Source organism: Phacochoerus africanus, chromosome 1, assembly GCF_016906955.1.
Source record: "Phacochoerus africanus isolate WHEZ1 chromosome 1, ROS_Pafr_v1, whole genome shotgun sequence".
Classification (NCBI taxonomy): Eukaryota; Metazoa; Chordata; class Mammalia; order Artiodactyla; family Suidae; genus Phacochoerus; species Phacochoerus africanus.
Window position 1 is genome coordinate 199,270,363 of NC_062544.1, and position 22,040 is coordinate 199,292,402.

Consider the following 22,040-nt stretch of genomic DNA (forward strand, 5'->3'; position numbering starts at 1 on the left):
TAGTAGGAATGTTTAAAACAAAAGCATTTTTCTAAGTGGGTAATATGTATTATCTTTCCTCTTTAATTAAAAGTTTGTCTTGCCCTTTCTTAAATCTTTGAAGGAAGAGAAAATTTGGGGGTTTTTTTGTTTTGTTTTGTTTTTGCTTTGTTTCTTGCTATGTTTTTGTCAGTATAGTTCATGGTGAACTTTGCAATTACAGATGATAGTGAAAAAAAACCCCAGCGACGCAATCGTAGCCGCAGGCGTCGTTTCAGGGGTCAGGCAGAAGATAGACAGCCAGGTAACTTGAGTGGACCTGTTGACAACACCAGGTCACAAGCATGAAAAAAATGTCATGTGTCTGCTTTCTAAATATATTATACTTACATGTACACATGTGTGCATATACATTCAAGATGTGCATTGCATAAATTGTTTACTCAACTAATAAGACTACTATTCTTAAGAAAATGCATTCTTCCTTCACACCATAAATGTTTAGTAACCTGTCTAATTAAACTAATGTTGTGTCTCAATTTTTTACATGGAAATACTGTTGAGAAGACCATTATTTTGGCCACTTGGCAGATTCTGCACAATTGAGTTGGGGCCTGCCATCCCAGGGACTCTGTTGTAGATTGTGATTGAGGTTGATTGGCAAATCTGGAAAGCTTTTGCATGGTGCCTGCTTATTATATCTGGATTCAGCACCTCATTTTTATGGGAGTTCTAATACCCACAGTTTAAAAAAGTATAAATGAGAAAAATACTTGAAAGTGTCTTTTTTCTAATGAGAGGAATGCATGTTACGTTTTCGTTTATTGTAGTGTAATGCCTTTTCCCTTACACCTACTAACTATTCAAATTAATAGTACTTACTTAGTTTTAGAATGTTAATTTAAGTAGATAAAATTATTAGTAACTTAAAAGAAACTTGTTTGCTGTGTATATACTATTTTGAACATAATTCCATTTCCTGTGTACAGAGAATTACATGTATATTCACAATGAAGAAATTGTGTGCACCAGAAATAAACCCCTTTTAAACTAATCAATTTTGCATTCTTTCCAAAGCAAATTCTTGTGTTTTCCCCAAATAAAGAATGTAAATTCCAGTATCTTCAGTATTTTAAGTTTAGTGGTTGTAGAGACATTTGAGAAAACTGGTTTAAGGGTATATTAGTAGTTATCATTCTTGAAAAAAAGGTTCATGTTTTAAAGGTAGTTGTAAATTTAAAATGAATTAAATATTGTCAAAATAGGTTTCCAGGAAATGTTTCTTACTGTTTTCTCTCTCTTTAGTGTTAGAAATATCTGTTAGATAAAGAGATTGTGTTTATTTTTTATTTTGAAGCTCTGGCATAGCAGTGAATGGTTTCTCGCCATATTTTCAAATTTAAGCTGTCAGTATGGTCTTGACATTGGATAAATTACAGCATAATTAACTAGGTGGATGGTGGTTCATTATGAAGTCAAAGGGTATGAAAGGACTAACAAAGGAAATAAGGGTTGAGAGATTTCTACATGGTATTAAAACTTGAGTAATTTGGAATTTTTAATAACGACCATTTGTGTTCTCTCTTGAAATTTATTCCTATTTTACTGTGTTCTTTGGAAGTACTGCTTTTCCCTTTCAGAATTCTTTGCCTCTCTCAGCCTGCTCCTCCCCAACCACAACACACACACACACACACACGCACGCACGCACGCACGCACGCACGCACGCACGCACGCACACTCTCCCCACACACGTACATACATACACACAAAACCGAAGGTAGAATAGGTAGAACACACACATTTTCTCCTTGACTCTGGCAGCAGTTCTAGGAAGGAGGCTTCCATCTGAAGTTAATATCAACATTGTCTGAAATAAACAATTACATACTTTGTTCTTATTTGCCCAAAATTTCTTGTTGCCCTTAATATAAATTAAGCAGTGAATATTGGTTTACTCTTCTTAGAATGTGACAGTATACTGGTGTGCAGTTGATTAACTTTGGACCCCTTAGAGGAAATTCTAGAGTCCAAATTATGCTACACAGTTTGCCATGTTTTTGGAAGATACTGTAAATATTTATTATTAATCTGTTTTGAACTTTGAAGTGGGTTGTATTATGAAGATTGGCTATAAAAAGGTTTTTCTTTGATCAACTGAGTTTATTTTTAGTTTTACCTCCCTTTGGTGGGGGAGGGGCATTGGTAAGTTTTTACCTGTCCATCTGTGCCTATTAATTAGTTGATAAACCATAAAGTATATTATTTGGTGTCTGTACATAGTGGATGAAGAGTTCTAAGAATTGTCAGGTGTTCAAATTTGGCAGTATGTGTGTTTATGGAGCAGGGTTTCCAAGTAGCTGAGTCCTTCCAGGTGTCACTGAGGGCTGAACCATGGAAACAGAATGAATTCATTAAGGTGCTCTCCAAACTAGAATACTTCCTAGGATACTTTTGCTTCTGGGTGTGTAGATATAATATTGAAGTTGATCTTATAGTATCCCTCTCGCTCCAATTTTGGAAACTACTGTTAAATGTATTTATAAATTCATTTACAGTGAATTTGACAGTTTATAAAGCTCCTAAGTGAGTACATTGAGTTTCTTATAATGTGGAGAAGAGGCAGTTTGAAGACACAAAACATCCTTATTTAGAGGTGTTTCTAAAGATGTGTATTAGTTCTAAGTTGTTTCCTTAAGATTCATTTCATAGTTCTGGAAGAATTCTTGGATCTTATAAAGGTGTTAGCATGTTCATGATTAAGAAACAATGAATTGTAAATACAGTCCAGCTTTTTATTATATCAAAATAGTTTATTTTCATATAATTTGAACCTGATGGACTACTTCTCCCCATACATAGTGACTTTAAATAATTTTAAATTTACTTGAGTTTTTATTCTTACATAATTAACTTGTTTCCGTAATTTAAAATACACTGGAGGTTCTAGTGTGGCACAGCAGGTTAAGGATGCAGCTGTTGTGCAGGCTGCAGTTGTGACACGGGTTCTGTCCCTGGCCAGGGAACTTCCACATGCTGCGGTTGCAGCCAAAATCAAAACAAAACCCAACAACACTATATTTCACATAATCGGGGATTTTTCATCTCTAGAGAAAATAAGTTCGTTGAAAGGAGGAGGTTGATTATTTTGATACTTAATCAAATCAGTGAATCCTAGTTGCAAATCCTTGAAGAGAAGGGATTAAGGTATAACATGAGGCCAGTACAGAGTACCTGCAGACTAGAGGTTGTTTGTTGCAGTTGGGTTGACAGCAGGGTGTTAGTTTGGGTTAGGCTTTTTCATCCTGTCCATTGAAAGACTGGCCAAATGGGGAAAAGGAGTGGTTACTGAATACTTGGTGGCACTTTCCCCACCATGATCAGTGTCCATATTTCAATATTTTTAGGTTGGTGTCCTGTCATGTTTAGTTTGCTTGCAGCTTTTTTTAGATCACTCAGAATGGTTTAATGAGAAATATTAAAAAGGAACTATAAAATACCACACTTGGAAATTTTCTTACTATGTATGTTGAGTAAAGCTTTTACATCTTTGATGAAAATTGCAAATTGAAGCATGCTATACCATGATTTGCACTCAGTTTGCCCCATTTTTTTCCCCATCAGTAAGTACAAACACTATCTGTGCTTAGAATGCTGCATTTCCTTTTCTTGGTTGTGGATTTCTGTATCAAGCTTACCTCCACAACTATAAACTAACCAGAAGCAAATGGCTGGATTCTTGTGAAAGAGGACTTTAATCTAGGCTTCCTCGATCTCCAGCTTAAAATTTTCTGTAGTCAGCAGTAAATCACAGGCACATTTTTCAAGCTTTGTTTTTGGTTGGAGGTGGTACCCAGCTTAAGAAAATTTTGAAATTGGGTAACCCACCATTAGTTTATTTTAAAAGTAAGATTATTCTTTATCCATAAATAAACTTTAGAAATATTTTTTCAACACCTGTAATTTTTTTCTCATCTTCAACAGTCACAGTTGCAGATTATATTTCTAGAGCTGAGTCTCAGAGCAGACAAAGAAACCTCCCAAGGGAAACTTTGGCTAAAAACAAGAAAGAAATGGTAAGGAGAATTTAACCTGTAGGTTTTGTTTTTTTGTTGTTTTTGGTTTTGGTATGGTTTAGTTTTATTTTTACTTAACTTACTGTATGATCACTTGTTCCCCCAACTAGCCAAGTAAAATTTTAAAAGACTACTCTTGATTTTGTTCTTGGCCTCAGGTAACTAAAGATATGCATGCTTGAGCCTGAAATACTTTTTAGCTAGAACTCTATTAAATAGCATTTGTAAAATTCAGTCTGCCCAAAAATATTGGGCATAGAGACTGCTGCCTTAATTTGGGGAGCAATAGGCTGTATATACCTCTTCTCAGTGATGGATAAAGATCTTTTAAGTTTCACTTCTTTTAGATATTTTAAGGGGTTTGATATGTAAGTGTGAGTTAAAAAAAGGTGAGTAAAAGTAGGTGGTTTTTTGCTTTACTTAGGGTATTAACTGTTTATACCTTTTACATGGTAAGCATTTCAGAGGTTAAAAAGAAATTAGGTGCAACTTTTCAGTAAACAGGTACAAATTCTTCCTGTGGTTTATGCACCGCTAGGTTCTAGAAATAAATGAGTTGAAAGACCCAGAGAGGTAGTGTGCAGTACATTGGTATTTGTTTTGAGTTTTATGAACGTCTTAATTCTTTGATCCAATGTGGTATATGAAACTAAAATTATTTATTAGCTAATTAATGTTTATGTAGCTATTTTCCTCCTCAGCTATAGATTTTATTTATTAAGAAGTTGAAAAAGTTGTCTCCCTTTGGCAGGCAAAAGATGTGATTGAAGAGCATGGTCCTTCAGAAAAGGCAATAAATGGCCCAACTAGTGCTTCTGGCGATGAAATTTCTAAGCTACAGCGTACTCCAGGAGAAGAAAAGATTAATACCTTAAAAGAAGAAAATAATCAAGAAGCAGCAGTCCTGAATGGTGTTTCATAAACTGAAGAAGTTCCTAGTTTACAGTTCTTTTACATTACATTTTACAATAGTGCTTGTACAAGCTTGCCAAAGATAGAATATGGATCGCCAGTCTTTACATCGCACTTTCAGTTCCTCCATTTGGAATTCAGAAAGGGGAGGGATCCTGAAGAAATCATATGTTAAACATACTTTGACACCTACTGTGTTAAAAATATATCATCAGATGTGCCTTGAGAATAGTATATGTAACATTAAAAAAGTTGCTGGCTATAGGAAATGTTATTTTGTTTTCAAAATATGGCAGAGATGGGGGAGGTGGGTGGGGTGGGATCCCTAACGTAATATTCTTTATGAAAGCATTAGCTGCTTTTGTTACATTTTTAATATGCAACCACTTCTTCACCTGAGGAAAACTAGAATGAAATGCAGTCTAAGATATTTTGCACTGAATTGTAATTTCTTCATTAGTTTAGTCTGGAAACTGGTCTGTTTTAATGTTTTTAAAATGCTGTGTTATGTAGAGGCAAATCTGCAGACCACTGGAATACATTTGTTAAATTCTCATCTGCAGGGACACTGGGTGATATTGGCAGTGACTGTTCTGCATTGAGGCTTTGTTTGGTTTATTTATTAAAGTGTACAGTATTTAAAAAATCAAACATAGCTTTAGTTAAAACACTAAGCTGAATTAGTCATGTCCATTCAGACATAACCTGAACTACTGACTGAAAAGATCAATTTCCAGAAGGTTTATTCTGTATAAACTACATGTTAGTCTTCAGTAGTTATCTTTTCCTTTTCTTATTTTTCCTCCTTTTTTCTTTTTCTTTTTGTTATTATTTTTTTTTTTTTTTGATTTTGGTTGTTTGATGTGCAATATGTTTTTGTATGCAGGTAGTAAATAAACTTTGATCTTCCATTTGCCGATTTTTAACTTTCTACTTTTTATACCAACTGTTGAAAAGTAGTTGGATCTACTTAAAGGCCTAGAATAGTAATTGCTTTTTAAGATGCATTTATTCTTGCTCATAGTTTTAAAATAATAGTTGGTCAGTTAATCATTTTGTAATAAATCCTCTGAAATCTTAGTATTTAAAATTTAGTTTGTTAGAATGATTTAGGGCATTGATCACAGATTTGATATTAGGAAAGTCTTTGTAACAATTCTAATCATAGGCAACTTTTGGAAGGCAATGGGGTAAAATCTAGAATTTTACTTTTGCCTTTGATTCTTTATTAAAGATATTTTTATAAAGAAGTATACTGAGCAGTTTTTAAATAAGGAATGTAATTTGATTTTTGGTTCTCAAGGAAATAATGTTAAAGGTTCTTATAATAATTGGATTTTTTGTAAATATTTTAGCCAGTGGCTTAATTTTAGGAAGACTACAGACTTTCACATGAAGTATTTTGCAAAATGATGACAATTGTGGATTTATGGGAGGGTTTTGCTCCACAATATTATATAAATACTGAGCAAGAAGATGGCCCTTCTTTTACTTGGCATCTGTAAAGTGTTTTTTATGTGCATACTTTGTGTTAATTTGTTATGTGCATAAAAATGCTAAGTGATTTTAATTTATGACTAAAGGACAATTCAGGGTATAGTTAAACATATTTGCCACATCTGTGTGTGTGTGTATACATATACACTCTGGTATATACACACACACACACATAATTTATGACCCTAGCCCTCGAATTTATTATTATTGAGGTTAAGACGTGATACTAAATGCTTTTTCCTAAGACCCTGATAACTGAAAAATTTTAACATGTACTGTGAATAGTACAATCCTTGAACTTTGACAAATATTATCAAGTAACTTTATACCCTAATTTAAAAAATTACGAATGTCTTATCTTTCAAAGTTAAAATTGTTGGCCTTTTTATTCTTCTCAATAGTAGAGTTACAGATTATAAGGTGTGAGAAGAATTTTCATTAATCCCTAAATTGGTAAATGTGGCATAAAAAAATAAGATTGTTCATTTTCTTCCATGTAGAATAGATGGTCTAAAATCTGTAAATACTGTTTCAATGGGAAAGGAAGAAACTAAAAACTATCTTAAAAAGTGGGTGTAGCCCAAAGAGTTCTTTAGAACTAATAACCACATTCTAGGAAATAAGATTTCATTTACAAATGACTAAACCCAGTGTCCTTTAAAAAATATTATACTGCAGAATTATCATAGACCCCCACTCCTTTCTTAATAGCACATGCTCAGATTCAGAAGTTAAAAGCCCACTCCCCAAAGATAATAACCATTCTTGACATGAGTAGCCTATGCTTATTTTGAGAGGGGTGCATCTTTTTTGGCTACTAGTGCATAAGATGTTACTTTGGGAGAACCTGAGCAAAAACAACAACAACAACAAACCTAAAATAGGTTTTGTGCAGCTTAAAATATTTAAGCATACACTTGTGATATTGTATATGATATCTGAACTAATGAAGTAAGAGCTGAGATTACATGGGGGTAAAAATGATCTTCTGAAACCTTGGGAGGCCTAGGATTCTTGGGTTTGTCGCCACCTTTTTTAAGCCTTCCATGGGCCTAAAACCGTGCAAAATGGTATGGGTCTCTTGATCATCACTATTGGTAAAATTATAGTAGGGATATTTGAAAGTCTTAATTTTAAGTAGTCACTGTACTTTAATGTGGAGTTAAGAGAAAGCATATCAAACCAGTGAGTTCAAGAAAACTTACCTGAGACACTGCTTAGGACCAGGCTGAGGGAAGTTGCTTAGTATTCTTTAAAAAGAAAATACAGGTATATATGGGCAAGCAAAATAACCAAAGAAGAGGAAAACACCAAGGCAATGTTTTACCCTTTTTTCTGGATCTCCATTCATGTTAGCCATTCTTTTGGGCTGGGATCCCTCACCTTTATGCTAAGTCAGGTATTTTTGTAGCTGTTTGCTGAGTCTAGTGTTCAGCGCGAGGAGGGTCTGCAAAGTTGGTTAACTGAATGTTGCCTTTAGATCTGTGTCTTCTGCAGGCAGATTGACTTCTCTGAGGTTGAAACCAACTAGTTAGTAGTCTCACAGGTAGTGGCTATAATGAGCTTGTCTGCTAAAGACAGATGAATGGAAACTGATTGTAATGCAGTAAGTCCTATGTTAGATGATTAGTGGTTACTGGAAATGAGTAAAGGAGAACTTTATACTTTTCTAGAAGCTTCAAGAAACTTAGATTTGAATTGGATCTATGGATTTATTAGCAAAATTCCAAAAGGCAGGAAGTAGGATCTTAGTTACAAAATTTTATCTTTGCTCTATGGTTTGGATTCCCTGTACCCTTTAGAAGGAATCCGGTAACAGTGAATGTGCTGACCCCTTACTTAAAAAGTTTTAGTTAGTTATTAGGATGTTTGAATAGATATATCACTTATAACCTATGATTAACCTTTGATAGAATTTGGGTTTTATTTCAGGGAATTGTTGCAGTAAAGCAATAATTTGCAATCTGCTGTAGTTAAAACTTGGCAAGTGGTGGTAATTTGAAACTGCACTCAACTACAGTTGAAAATGTTGGTTATGCTGAACCATAGGAAACGGCCGGAACCTGACCAGTTTTGACTCACCAAAGTGACAGTTCTTATGGTTCAACCTAATAATACATTTTTAAGTATAATCGTTTACTCTAGAAATCCAAGCAAGGGTCTAATCATCCAGAAAACTCCTTATTACTGGATAAAGGACGTACATAGTCTATAAGGAAAGGAAAACATTAATTTTGTTTTTTGGGGTTTTTTTTTTTGGTCTTTTTAGGGCTGCACCCGTGGCATATGGAGGTACCCAGGCTAGGAGTTGAATTGGAGCTGCAGCTGCCAGCCTAAACCACAGCAATGCCAGATCTGAGCCACCTCTGTGACCTGCACCACAACTTGTGGCAACACCAGATCCTTAACCCACTGAGCAAGGCCAGAGGTTGGACCAGAGTCCTCATGGATACTAGTTGGGATCATTAACCACTGAGCCACGATGGGAACTCCTAATTTTGGTGTGTGTGGGTGTGGTGTGTGTGGTGTGTGGGTGTGGTGTGTGTGTGGGGGGGCGGGGGGGGGGTGTGGGTGTGGTGTGTGTGTGTGTGTGTGTCCGCTCCCGCAGCAGAAATTCCCAGGCTAGGGGTCCAATCCGAGCTGTAGCCGCTGACCTACACCACAGCCACAGCAACGCAGGATCCGAGCCGTGTCTGCAACCCACACCACAGCTCATGGCAATGCCGGATCCTTAACCCACTGAGCAAGGCCAGGGATCGAACCCGAAACCCAATAGTTCCTAGTCGGATTCGTTAACCACTGAGCCAGGACAGGAACTCCCTAATTTTGCTTTTTTAAAGTGGCTTATCAGTGGTTCACTTTAGACTGATTCCTCTGTATCTTCTGTATTGCTATTATTACAAGTACAAAATAAGGTGCATAGAAATGACCCTGGATAAACTATAATGCAGTTTTGTAAGAGGATTTCCATTATTTTCTTGCCTGTTTCTTCCTTTCATAATTCAAAAAGATGTTGTAGGTAAAAGTACAAAATTGGGAGTTACTATCCTAAGTTCTACTAGCTTTTTACATTCCATATTCCATTTCATCCAACTAGAGAGGGCTAGACTAGGTGATCCCATAAGGGCTCTTCCAATAACTTGTGTCTAATCATGTTAGACCCTGTGTGACACTTAGCTGTATGCACCATCACATGTACTCAAGGAGTATGCTGAATTAAAATGATGTTTTATACATGTATTCATCCCAGACATTTCCAACTATGTTGGATGCAATCTAAAGATAAAGGCACAATTATTTTTCACTAGCATTCTCAGTCTCAAAGCCCCATGATTAAGTATACTAGTTAGTAATTTCTCAAATTTGTGTTTCAGTGAGTGGTATTTTTAAGGGGTGGAGGGCAGAATTATAGGCATATTTCCTTAATGTTTTGTACCCTTTTTATTTGATCAATTGCTACTCATTTTCTAGGCTAGAGACTTCATTACAAAAAATTTCTCAGTTTTCCTAGATGAACTAATTTATACATAATTGTTGGCCTAGTCTAGTGCTCATACCTTAACCTCTTTGAGTTTGATTTTCCAAGTGGCTGTTTTCAGGTTGTAAAAAAAATTGTAAACATTTCACTTGAAACTCCATTAATTGAAGCGGCACTAAGGTCACAGCAAGTGTTGACATATTCCAGATTATATGTTAATACTATATTGTCAAATAATAGGTTAACACTGGATAGAAGCTCATCCTATATCCTGTTGCTAAGGCAACAGCTGGCTCTAAGCAGATACATACACAGCACTGAACAGTGCCAGCAACAAAAAGCAGAGCTTAGACCATTTAAGTTTCCTGGTACTCAAATTTACTCTCTAAAAACCTACTGTAGCATTAAGTGGGTTTTTTTTTTTTTAACTTTACCTCAGATTTACAGATTTTTCTTTCCTGTTCTTTGAAGATTTGAAGACAATTTCTAAATTTTTACTGGAATTCATGTGTGTAGGGGATCATTTCTGAATAAAATATGACCCCATCACAAACTTGTGCAAAGCAATGTTTTAAAGGTCATTATCAACAGAAATAATGTCTTACAAATTCTCAAACAATTCAGTATTTTAGCCTAAAGTGTTTAAACTTAAGGTTAACTCTTAAATGAAGCACTCTGCCTCTGTTAATTTAAAAAATTACTTCTAATGGAAGGTTTTCTTTAGGTAGGGTGTAGATTTTCAGGATGCTGGATACAATATAGCTTTTCAGTATGGTATTGTCCCACATGTTTAGGTTTTTACCCTTGTGTTAAGATGCTGGTTATCCAGTTTTTCACTTCTCAGTGGTTTTACATCTGCCTTCTACCCATCTTATTTTAATTTAGAGCAGAGGAAATTAAGGATAGCAGAGAAAACTATAAAACCAAGCTTCTAGAATCATTATGTATAGATAATGGGCTTGTGTTCCATCTACTTTCACACAAGTTCTCAATTAGTTTGGTGCGTCTGCTGGGATACTGACCGGCATGACTTGTTTAAATGCTTCTGTAGATATTCACATCATTTGTAAAATATTTGAAGGCAAGGTAATTTGCTTAAAATTCTAAGGGTGGGAAAAGATTTAACTTCAGGATAACTCATTACAGCCCCTTTTCATCACCAGCAAAGCAGCTTTATAAAGTAGTGTAGGACTCCTTAATGTTAATCCAGGGCCCAGTGAAGGCAAGAGGGAAAAGGGTAAGTAAGGAAACAATGTGTAGTATGCCAGTTCTAAATGTTAAGGCTGTGGCTAGGCATGTCCCACCCACCCCCAAACATCTACTAAGGACTAATACAAACAAATTACAAGTGAGCATAGTAAACTGAAGATACTCAGGGCTTATAATTTCACTAGCTGTCTAACATTAGCATTTGCTCTAGTTTTTCATCTTGCTATCCATAAAAGGTGGAGGAATCTTAATAATCTTAAGTTGGCTATAATTTTTTTTTCCCATTCTTACATGAGGAAGCAGAGCCTAAGCACATGTGTGCTTTGCTCAAGGTTGCCTGGCTATTATTGCAGAAGTTCGATGTGAAACATGCACCTTCTGATCCCTGGTGCTGTAATCAACTATATCTTGCTCTTTTTTCAAAAAAGTCTTTATCTGAACCGACCAACTGATAAAACGGGCCTCAAGGCAGAAGTTTAATGAAAAGTACCAACCTCGCATCTCAGTACCACCAAGGAAAACATCCCTGGGTTATTAGATTTGCAGAAGGGATCACAGTGTAGAGGTTAGCAGCACTTTGGGTTTGTGAAAGATCAGCCTTCTCATTCAGCAATGTTGCTTTGGGCAAGTTTCTTCACCTCACTGAACTTCAGTGTTATGATATAGGGGAGATAGATACTTAGCACTTTGCTAAGCACATTGTAAGTCATCAATAAATGTTAACAATACACAAGTATTTTGTAAGAAAATACCATTCAAAGATGAAAGCTCTTGTATAGGTGATCATACTTGCATCAATTATGATCTGGAGCCCCCAAATAGATAACTTTTTTCCCCCAAGAAAAATGGTGGGTTTTTCTAGTACCCTTCGAAATATGGATTCTTCTACTTGAGAAAGGTAAGCGCAGAGAAAATAAAACTGACTACCATGAAAGAAAAATGTGCTCTGCTGTGCTCCTTAGTATTCTTTTAAAATGGTTTCCATTGTCTTAATACTCATCTTAAAACAAGTACGCTATTTTTGCATTAAACACTCAAAAGTCCTACTACATGAAATTTTCCTTTTTAAAACTAATGCTTGATTTCCTGTGGGCATTATTTTCTATTTGAAAAAATTGCTTTTTTAGTTTATGCTATCTCTTAAAACTCTTCATAGAAACATTTGATTAGTCTAAAGGACTGAAATAAAAGGTTAGTAAACAGTTGATCTTCATTATTAGCAGATTCCTTACTTGCAAATTCACCTATCTGCTAAAATCATACTCCCAAAGTCAACAATTGAGGGAAGTGCTTTCCTGGTCATAGGTGGACAAGCAATGTGAAAAATTTTAATCACCTGATAGCCACAAAGTAATGTCTGGGCTTATTTTAGTTTTCCTTCTATAAATAAGCATCCTTTTTGTGGTCCATTTTGTGCCATGCTTTTCACATTTCTGTACTTTTTACCATTGATTGCCTTGTCCCTGATGGCCCCCAAGCTTGGTGAACTACTGCTGCCTAGAGTTCCTAAATGCAGGAAGGCTGTGCTATGTTAGCATGAGTTACAGCATTGTTGGCTGTGCACTGAAATGTTAATAAATCAACAGTATAAAATACGGTGCCTTACACAGAAACGCAGGGGAAAAAAAGGTTATATATTGACTGGTTAGCAAAAATGTGACCAGAGGCTCACAGGAAACCTGTACTTATTCTAAGAACAGGGTTTGGTATTCACTAATTTAGTATTCTCAGTGGCTACAGAACACTATTTTATATAACAAAAACCAACTATACCTTCACACCCCCTTGTCCCTGGAAATAGTGAGTTGCTGAAGGTCATACTCTTAAATCATAGCTAATGGACTTGATCAGATTTTAGACAAGGAAATAGGATGGAAAGTAAAACCAAAAGAGCAGATACACCCTCCCCCCCGGAAATGTCGTTAAACAGATTCCAATGACCTCTTATTTTGATCTTGAAAGTCTTTGTGTTCTCCATTAAGAACTTTGGAATGATTTAAGAAAGTTTAGGAATGGCAGGTAGTATAATTTACCTCAGAACTGAAAGTATTCTGGGTAACTACAAATTAGTTATCTTAACCTCAGATATTTTATGTAAGTCAAAAGCCATTTACCCTCAAATGTCACTTAAATACATCAGTGTATGAATTCTCAAGTCTTTAGTTTTATTTTGATAACTAAAGGCATCTCCGTTTTCACTTTCACTAATTGTGTTTTTAACAAATGTAAATGATTACATAAAATAACTAAAAATTTTATCAATGGTCAGTCTTTAAGGAGTTAGCTAAATGTAGTATTTTCTCGATTTAAAAACAAGACTGGTACACACAAATCTTTTATCATATTGTTACAGTTTTTAATGTATGAAACCAGAGATAAATACATACCTAGATCAATTTTTTAGGTTAAAGTTGTGGCTAAATTTCACTTTGAATTGGCTAGGGGAATCCTCTGTTCTTTGAACAGCCTTCCTTCCTAGTTAGATGAGTTCCTACTCTAAAAACTTTTGCTAATTCCATCATAATATTTATCACACTGTATTTTATTTATCAGTTTATCAATCTCCCATCAGATTGGAGACTCCTTGAGAGCAGGGACTCTTGTTCACTTTGCCTTGAAATAGGTACTGGATTACTTGCCAAATGAGTAACGAAAAATTGTATTTGAATAGTATGTTTTATCTGTATCATGTATTAACCCACAAATATTCTATAATTAATTTAATATCCTCAAATTTAAACCAAAGCTTTGATTTAGCTTGTCCTAAATCACTTAAAGAATTTGTAGCTTTGAGGCATTTTATTATAAAAAGCTAGTACTCACATATATAATCAAGAACTTAAAAATTCATCATACATTTACTTCATTTTTTAGCTTGACCTTCTAGTAAATCTTTAGCTTCATTGATTTTGGCCGCTATATAAGGAGATCCTCCTACAGGAAGAAAGAAACAAGGAATAGTTATATATGGATTCTCAACTTCCGCTTGGTGAAAAGCTATTCTCTCGTTTCAAGGATCATTATGCTTATCTAAGAGGTGAAATGAGCAGAAATGGCATTTTGATTTTTTAAAGTAACCATGACACTGGAACTGGATAAAAAATACATGGTTAATAAATTTGACCAATTGGGAAGTTGCCTTCACAGCTCAGCAGTTAACGAACCAATTAGGATCCATGAGGATTCGGTTCGATACCTGGCCTTGCTCAGTGGGTTAAGGATCTGGTGTTGCCGAGAGCTGTGTTGTAGGTCGCAGATGCCACTTGGATCCTGTGCTGCTGTGGCTGTAGTGTACGCTGGCAGCTGTAGCTCTAATTCAACCCCTAGCCAGGGAACCTCCAGATGCCACGGGTACAGCCCTTTAAAAAAAAAAAAAAATTTGACCAATGGGAAAATGAGGTAATTCACATGAAAGGAGAGTTCCACAAAAAACTGCCACCTTTTGAAAAAAGCTTAAATTAATAGATCAAAAAAAGTTCTTATGTGGCTTTGAAATAGTTAACTTTTTCATGAAGATTACAAGACATAAATAAACACCAATGTATTATGCTGAGTTATTTTAAAACCATGAAACTTTCAGAGGGTTCTGAGCTTTTTTGGAAAGACCCCAGTTTGCTTTAGATCCTTTTTCTGTTCTTCAAAGATTCTCTTTTCCTGCTATTAGTGGTCCGTTCACAATGTCACCTACAACTACTTTTTGCTAAACTCCTGGAGCAGTGATTCTCAAAAAAGTGTAGCCCCCAGACCAGCAAGTATCAGCAATCAGTAAGAAGATAGCTTACTAGAGATGCAAATTTATGGGTTTCATTCTAGACCTGAATCAATTAATACAAGCTAAATTTTGTAAAAGGGGTTACTGTAGTCAGATACCAAGCAATTAAAACCCTGTTTGAACTCAAAATTCTTAATGACAGGCCTACTCCTATGAAAGTAAAAGTACTTGAACACTGGAACATGGATACTGTGGTCTATATTTTGGTACTCCATTTGGTCTTTGAACACAGCCGAGGCTGCTTAGTTTATTAGAAACAAGTATTTCCTTTAAGTTTCCAAATAGGTTAGCCTCTGGTTAAGGTCTCAAAGGAGAGAAAAAAAAACTTAAACTCTGAGTTAGAGCAACTGAAATTCAACATTTTCTTTACGAATGTAGCCCCCCCAACCCTCAGGAGTATTAGCAGTATTTAAGACTTGCTATTGGAAGTCACATCACAACTGCATATCTCAAAACATGGTTTATGCTTATCACTGTTTCCAAATTAAAGGAGTTATTAAATTGCTCATTAGTCTATAAATTTTTCACTCAAAATTAATTCTTTTGAGATAACAAAACAAATGGATACAGCTTGGGAGATAGTGCTCACAAAGAGATGTAGGCATTTCTCTTATAATAATCGAGAATTGGATATAAAATTATCCCACCAATAACAATTAGTCACTCCCATAGGCACTATTAGCAATAGTTTAATGACTACTTACCCTTGTCTGGGTGATTTAAAAGCATAATTCGTCGATGAGCATCTCTTATTTTTCCTTTATTGGCAGTAGGGCTAATTTAAAAAAGAAAAAGTATTGCTTACTTCAGACTAATTCTGGGTCACATTATAAAATGGTACTTTAAAAGGTCAACTGAAGATACTGTGAAACGAGTAAATGAACATAACAGTATGAAAAGCCATTTAGAGAGTTCCCATCATGGCTCAGTGGAAATGAATGACTAGGGTCCATGAGGACTCAGGTTCAATCCCTGGCCTAGCTCAGTGGGTTAAGGATCAGGTATTGCTGTGACCTGCTGTATAGGTTGCAGATGCAGCTCGGATCTGGCCTTGCTGGGGCTGTGGTGTAGGCTGGGGGCTACAGCTCCAATTGGACCCCTAACCTGGGAACTTCCATATGCTGTGGGCGTGGCCCTGAAAAAAAAACTATTTAGGAAACTCTTTTCTAACATAAGGAAGATGAACATTCTGAATCACAGAACTAAAGAGAGCTCCTTAGAAAAATAAATAGGGAAATCTCAAATACTCAGTTGAACCTGAAACTATTCACTACCATTATCCTTTTATTGAAAAGGAAAGCATGTTTAAGTATTTGGAAATGAAGGCAGAATTTCACCACAAAAAACGTGTTACTCAGAGAATAATACTGAACACTGTGACTATCTGTTGAAAAATCTACCTTCACTGAGTTAAAATACTATGTGTCAATGTACCTTCTTGTTGGACATTGTAGGAAATGTTCAGATTTTCTTTTCTTTTTTTTTGTCTTTTGTCTTTTGTCCTTTTTTTTTGGGCCACACCTGAGGCATATGGAGGTTCCCAGGCTAGGGGTCAAATCAGAGCTGTAGCCACTGGACCAGCCAGAGCCACAGCAACACCAGATTCGAGCCAAGTCTTCGAGCTACACCACAGGTCACAGAGACACCGGATCCTTAACCCACTAAGCAAGACCAGGGATCAAACCTGCAACCTCATGGTTCCTAGTCAGATTCTTTCCACTGCGCCAAGACAGGAACTCTGGAAATGTTCAAATCTTAAAAATGTACATGATACAATAACTCCTTCCTAATGAAAGGTTTTTCTTACATTTGCTTATAGCTCTAAAGTTGAAGGAAAATATTGAAAATATAAGAAATTATTTTACCTTACACCTAGTATCAATGCTGCTTCCCGTTTTGTCATTTTGGGTTCAAACCCACCTCTGTAATAGCCACCACTGAAGGCCTGAAAGAGTAAATGCATTTTAAGATTATTAAAATAAGATGAAAATTATTTTTAAAGTGTAAATATTTATAGAACCAGCAGAAAACTGAAGACATTTCAGAGAACTTTAAGTGCAATTACCATGGTATTTTAGCTTTATTAGTAGAAACAAATATTTTAATGATCATTATAGATCCACCTCCCACCTCCCTGCGAAAACCTAAGCTGTCTTAAAGATACAAAACAACAGTGCCTCAAAGCCAGTTCTTCTGGGAGTGAAGGGAGGATTATTTCTTTTCTTTTTTTTTTTTTGCCATTTCTTGGGCTGCTCCTGTGGCATATCAAGGTTCCCAGGCTAGGGGTCGAATCAGAGCTGTAGCCGCTGGCCTACACCACAGCCACAGCAATGCGGGATCTGAGACACCTCTGTGACCTACACCACAGCTCATGGCAATGACGGATCCTTAACCCACTGAGCAAGGCCAGGGATCAAACCTGCAACCTCATGGTTCCTAGTCAGATTCGTTAACCACTGCGCCACGACAGGAACTCCGGGAAGATTATTTCAAGTTAGCCATATTATAGATAAAAATTTGATCTCAGAATATGACTTTTTTGTTGGCTGCACCTGCAGCATGTTAAAGTTCCCGGGCCAGGGATCAAACCCAAGTCACATCAGCCACCTGAGCTGCTGTGGTGACAGCCAGATCCTTAACCTGCTGAGTCAGAATATGACTGTTTTAGAACAAGTTCTTTAAGAAGAAAATTTAGATGTCTTTGAGACAAGTAAGTCTAAGATATTTTGAGGTTCAAGGCAACTACTCAAATAAGATTTTAAGATATGTATTGAGAAAATCAGGCTATTACGTTCACTGACCTTGGTATGTCAAAACTCGTATTAGTAAAGCCTACCATCTGTGTCACATTCAAATTCATTCTGAATTTTGACCACAGAAGGTATCATCATTACATCCAGTCATACTTTAGAGCCTAGGTAACTGCAGTGTTACTCAAGTATCACGTCAGGGAGTGCCAGACCACACAGTAAGGATGGATCACTTCAGATTCTTTGATCCCTATGTTTGTGATGTAGAGCAGTTTAAGGATGGCAAAAATGTGGACAAATGATAAAGATAACCATATGTAAACAATAAAGTGATATTAACTTTCATGATGCTAAAACTGTTAATACTTCTTCCCCAAATCCATTACACATAACATTTAATTTTTTTAGGGCAGCACCACTACAAAGCTCAGAACTTCTAAACCTTCCTTGTGGAAGGCAAGAAAAGGGGTCCAAAGCTATCACTCAGAACTTCATGGATGTCTGGAGATTTCACCCTCTTCAAGTGTGGCTCTAGGCCTCATACACAGATAGCAAAGAATTAACAAAAATGTTTAGTCTTACAGATTTTGGTAGACTTTGAAAAACTTGTTTTACTTGAGGTTCCATATGCTTCATGGCTTGTAAAGCGTAACGGCCTAAAAACAAAAGCAATAAAATAATTAAGAAATCTCCAACCTCCCCTACTTCACTTCCACACCCAAACCATGAACGAACCTGCAAATCCTGCAGCAGCAATGGTCAGTCCAACTGCTACCACTGTACTAGCCTGGTAAGGGGAAACAGAGTAAGCATTTATTTCTCTGATTCTCACCCTTCCCTATCACACCCATTTCTCCATTCCAACTCATTACAAGTTTTATTTCAATGGGAGAAACAACTTTTAGGGTGAAAAATATTCTGCCCAATGATCCTGAAAATTTTATATCCAATGCACTGTGAAGGAATGGGATTTTCACTACGGAAGAAAAAGGAAAATAGATTTGCTTATTTACTTTTACAAGAGTGAAACGGATCATTTCCCTCCCCTTGAGAAAACCTCTCTTTCACCTTTGGGTAAGTGAAGTCACATTAAAATTCAATCAAGAGCAATGGAAATAAAGTTTCTACTAGAGAAGGAAGAAATGTTTACAGAGGATTCCTAAAAAATTCTGATAACGCATTTTCAAAGTTAAACATGGGCTTAACTAGGCTGGCTTTTCATAGATAGCCCTTTCGGGACCAACCTGCCTCACGATTACAGAACAAAAAAGAACGCCAAATATGTCCTGGAATGGAGAAGAGGTGTATCAGCAAGAGCCAAGGGGAAAGAGAGAGCAAACTACACAAAGGACTGTGAGGATGTTTTAGGGGAATGGCAGGCATAATCCACTGCGTTTCTACCAATCTCCGAACCCCAAGTACGGCGGGCACAAAGGCCCGAAAACAAGGGTGAGCCAACAGCTCTGTGTTCTAGAGAGGGTGACTCCCCAGGGAGCTACACCCCTAGCCCAAAGTCGCATTAGGGTGACAACTGAAGTTCCTCTCCGAGACCGTGAGCTGAGGTCGAGGCCTGGGCCGGAGATTGCTTAGGAGGCCAAATGGCCGCACTCACCATGGCTCCTGTTCAGCTCCCCTACCTCCACCGGGATCGCGGTTCATCACAGCCCAAGTCCCTAGCACAAAGCGGCGAGCCACCACCAGCAAGTACAAAACGCTCAGACACGGGCGTCCCAGGAAATACGGCAGTGGCAGCCGTAAACTAGGCCGGAAAACTGTCGTAAAAGGGGACGGCTAACAGAAGGAAAAGGTCGCTCAAGAAGTAGGCAGGTGGAGAACGCGACTTTGGATTGGTTGATGGGTGGGCGGATCGCCTCCTTACTGGGTTAAAAGGTGGGGCTCCTGTGTGTTTTGTCCTTTGCTCCCGGCCTTAGGGTAGTTGGAAATTCCTGCGGGGGAAGAATACTGCTGTAGGAGGGCAGGAGCACTCACTGTGTAACTTCACTCAGAACATTTTTCTTTACTTACCGTTTAGCACTTCCATTTTTCATTTGTTTTGTTTTTTTAAACTGTTAGGTGTAATGAATATACATAAATATGCCATAACAAGTCCACCCTGAAGCCAGGTAAATACGTATCAACCCAATATAGCAAGGAGAAAACCAAATGAGCAAACCACAGTGTGTTCGAGGTGTTGTTTGGTATCTTTATTTTTTGCATTGTTTAAAAAAGTTTTATTTAAATACGTGACTTGACAGGAACTTATGTGAATGTTTGGGGGTCGATTTTGTGGAAAAGAATTACTACTTCAAAGACAATTAACATTCTGATCATGAGATCTCAAAATCACCATACCTTTTAAAATTTCTCCCCCTCTCCTTAAAATAAAAAGTAAGATTTGGTTTTGCCCTTACAGGGCATCAGTTTCATATATCCCTACATACATGCTTGAGAAGGGAAAAATAATGGAGACAATAGTGGAAATTTTCCAACATGATGTTTGATCAAAATAAATTTGGAATTACTTCCCACTTAGAATTTACAAAGTATTTGGGAAATCTATTCACATTGCAATGAAATTCTGCTTTGAAGAGCTTGTTGATTAGACAAATATGTGAATTTGTTGGCTTTGCTTTTCTCATCTATAAAAAGATTCTGTGTTTGGAGCTCCAAGAGCTTTAATAGCCCTAAGATTTTCATACTGTAATTTATTGTCCACAAATGATCCAGCACTAAGACCCTAGTGTTGACGTCTACATCTTTCTCTTTTGCTTCTCTTTTATCTAGCTTTTACCCAACAACTACAAAAGAAGTAACTTTTCTTATGTCAACTGGGACATAAGACCTTGGGAGCAAACTGATCAGCAAAAAGCTAGACTGCTCCCTCCAAAACTTTCTGTTATGTGTAGTTTTGTCATGTACAAACTATGACATGCAGCCTGCTCATGGTATAGGAGGCCAGTCTTAGGAAACTAGGGGTGGACAACACAAGCAAACACTTGAAGTTAAAAATAGCTCTGTTTTTGGAGGCAAATCAAGCTAGCCTGTCTCTGTGACTTGTTAATTGTTTGACTTTGGACAAGTTATTTCTGACTCTTGAGTTTTCTCATTTGTAAAAACAAGGGTAATGATGGTTACCTTGCCAAATTTTTGTAAGCAGGTAAATCACTTCTTAGGGAGGAATAAATGAGAGGTGAGAAGGAACAGCTAGAAGTATTTTTACTTTGTAGCTTTCAAACATTTTTTTTTTTTTTTACCATGATTCCTAGTAAGAAATGTATTTTACCTTGTGACCTTAGGAAATAAATACATACTTGAACACACACAAATTCACATTGAATTTAATGTGAACTTAAATTGAATTTAATGGAAATTAATGTTTTTGAGACAGTGCTTGTACTTGCTTCAAGAGATGCATGCTGGTCTTTCTATTTCTTGAAAAAATAAACAAACAAAAACAAAACAAAACCCCAAAACCCATTAAGTTCACAGCTCACTAACTAGTCATGATCTGGGGTTTGGAAAGCATCACTCCAGGAAAATCCACCCTTGGAAATAAGATGCCAGGCAAATAAAAGGTTTTTTCCCCTAAAAACTGTATGTCAGACATTGTGCTAAATGCTTTATGTTGATGATTTCACGTCACTTCATGACAGTAATACTTATTTCTGTTTTGCAGATGATGATATTTTGCCAAATATATTTATTTTCCCCCTCCAGATCCCTTCTCTACTCTTTTACATTCTGTTCTGTGTCCAGAGGAACACAGGAGGCTAGGAGGCTGACCTTAATGGACTGAATCAATGGTCTTCCTTGTCTTCCAGCTTGGGGTTCAGTTACATCTGCGATCAAAATAGATAAGAAGACAGGAGGAGAGTGAGTTCATGGTCTTCATTTTTCCATTTTCATTTCTGGTGGTTGCTGAAGGCTAGCTGAGTTTTTCCACTGAAGAATACAGTTCCTGTTGTGTGTGTGTTCAGGTAATTACTCTCACTCCTTGTTATTTCATGTCTAAGGGTGGTAAGGCGTTCATTGCCCCTTGAAGCTGGGCTAGACACTGAATACTTGACCGTCATTTGCTAATTTTCCTCAATCCTGTCCACAACTTTGTGAACAGTCCCCAGTTAAAATTTCTTCAGTTACTCCATTCAGATATGCCCTTTGTTTCCAGCATGAATGGTAATTATTGTGAGAGGCTACTGCAATCAAGTAGGAGTTGGTTACAGCAATAGAGGTAGAAGTGGCTGGATTCCTGCTTATACTCTGAAGGAAGAGCTGATAGAATTTGCTAATGGATGAGATGTAGTATGTGAAAGAAACAAAGGATTAATGAATGACTCCCAAGCAGTAGGTTTTAGTAGCTGGAAGGC

The 22,040-nt window shown here is 36.7% G+C and overlaps 2 protein-coding genes across 8 annotated transcripts in view; one reads left to right on the forward strand and one right to left on the reverse strand.

Moving 5' to 3' along the window:
- Positions 1-5,231, forward strand: part of FXR1 (FMR1 autosomal homolog 1) — a 58,952-nt gene extending 53,721 nt beyond the window's left edge. For 2 of the 7 annotated variants that reach the window (XM_047787143.1, XM_047787160.1), the window contains 3 exons: positions 203-283; positions 3,964-4,055; positions 4,807-5,231. In XM_047787143.1, the coding sequence (XP_047643099.1) occupies positions 203-283; positions 3,964-4,055; positions 4,807-4,977 (344 nt within the window). In that variant the 3' untranslated portion in view covers positions 4,978-5,231. The remainder of the gene's footprint in view (positions 1-202; positions 284-3,963; positions 4,056-4,806) is intronic. The other 5 variants (XM_047787151.1, XM_047787169.1, XM_047787179.1 and 2 more) reach the window with 4 other exon arrangements.
- An 8,252-nt stretch (positions 5,232-13,483) lies between these two features.
- On the reverse strand, positions 13,484-19,443 carry DNAJC19 (DnaJ heat shock protein family (Hsp40) member C19). Its single transcript, XM_047787198.1, has 6 exons — positions 19,286-19,443; positions 18,409-18,460; positions 18,256-18,329; positions 16,789-16,868; positions 15,628-15,698; positions 13,484-14,085 (listed from the first exon to the last, which is right to left on the reverse strand). Exons 1-6 carry the CDS (start codon positions 19,286-19,288, stop codon positions 14,015-14,017), a joined length of 351 nt encoding a protein of 116 aa, XP_047643154.1. The 5' UTR covers positions 19,289-19,443; the 3' UTR covers positions 13,484-14,014.
- Between the last annotated feature and the right edge of the window lie 2,597 nt (positions 19,444-22,040).

Coding starts and splice junctions, on each gene's coding strand:
- DNAJC19 (XM_047787198.1), bottom strand. Junction 16,869..18,255: donor TTCAAAGTCTACCAAAATCT/GTAAGACTAAAC, acceptor TTACTCTTTCAG/GCCTTCAGTGGTGGCTATTA. Junction 14,086..15,627: donor TTTAAATCACCCAGACAAGG/GTAAGTAGTCAT, acceptor TTCTTCCTGTAG/GAGGATCTCCTTATATAGCG.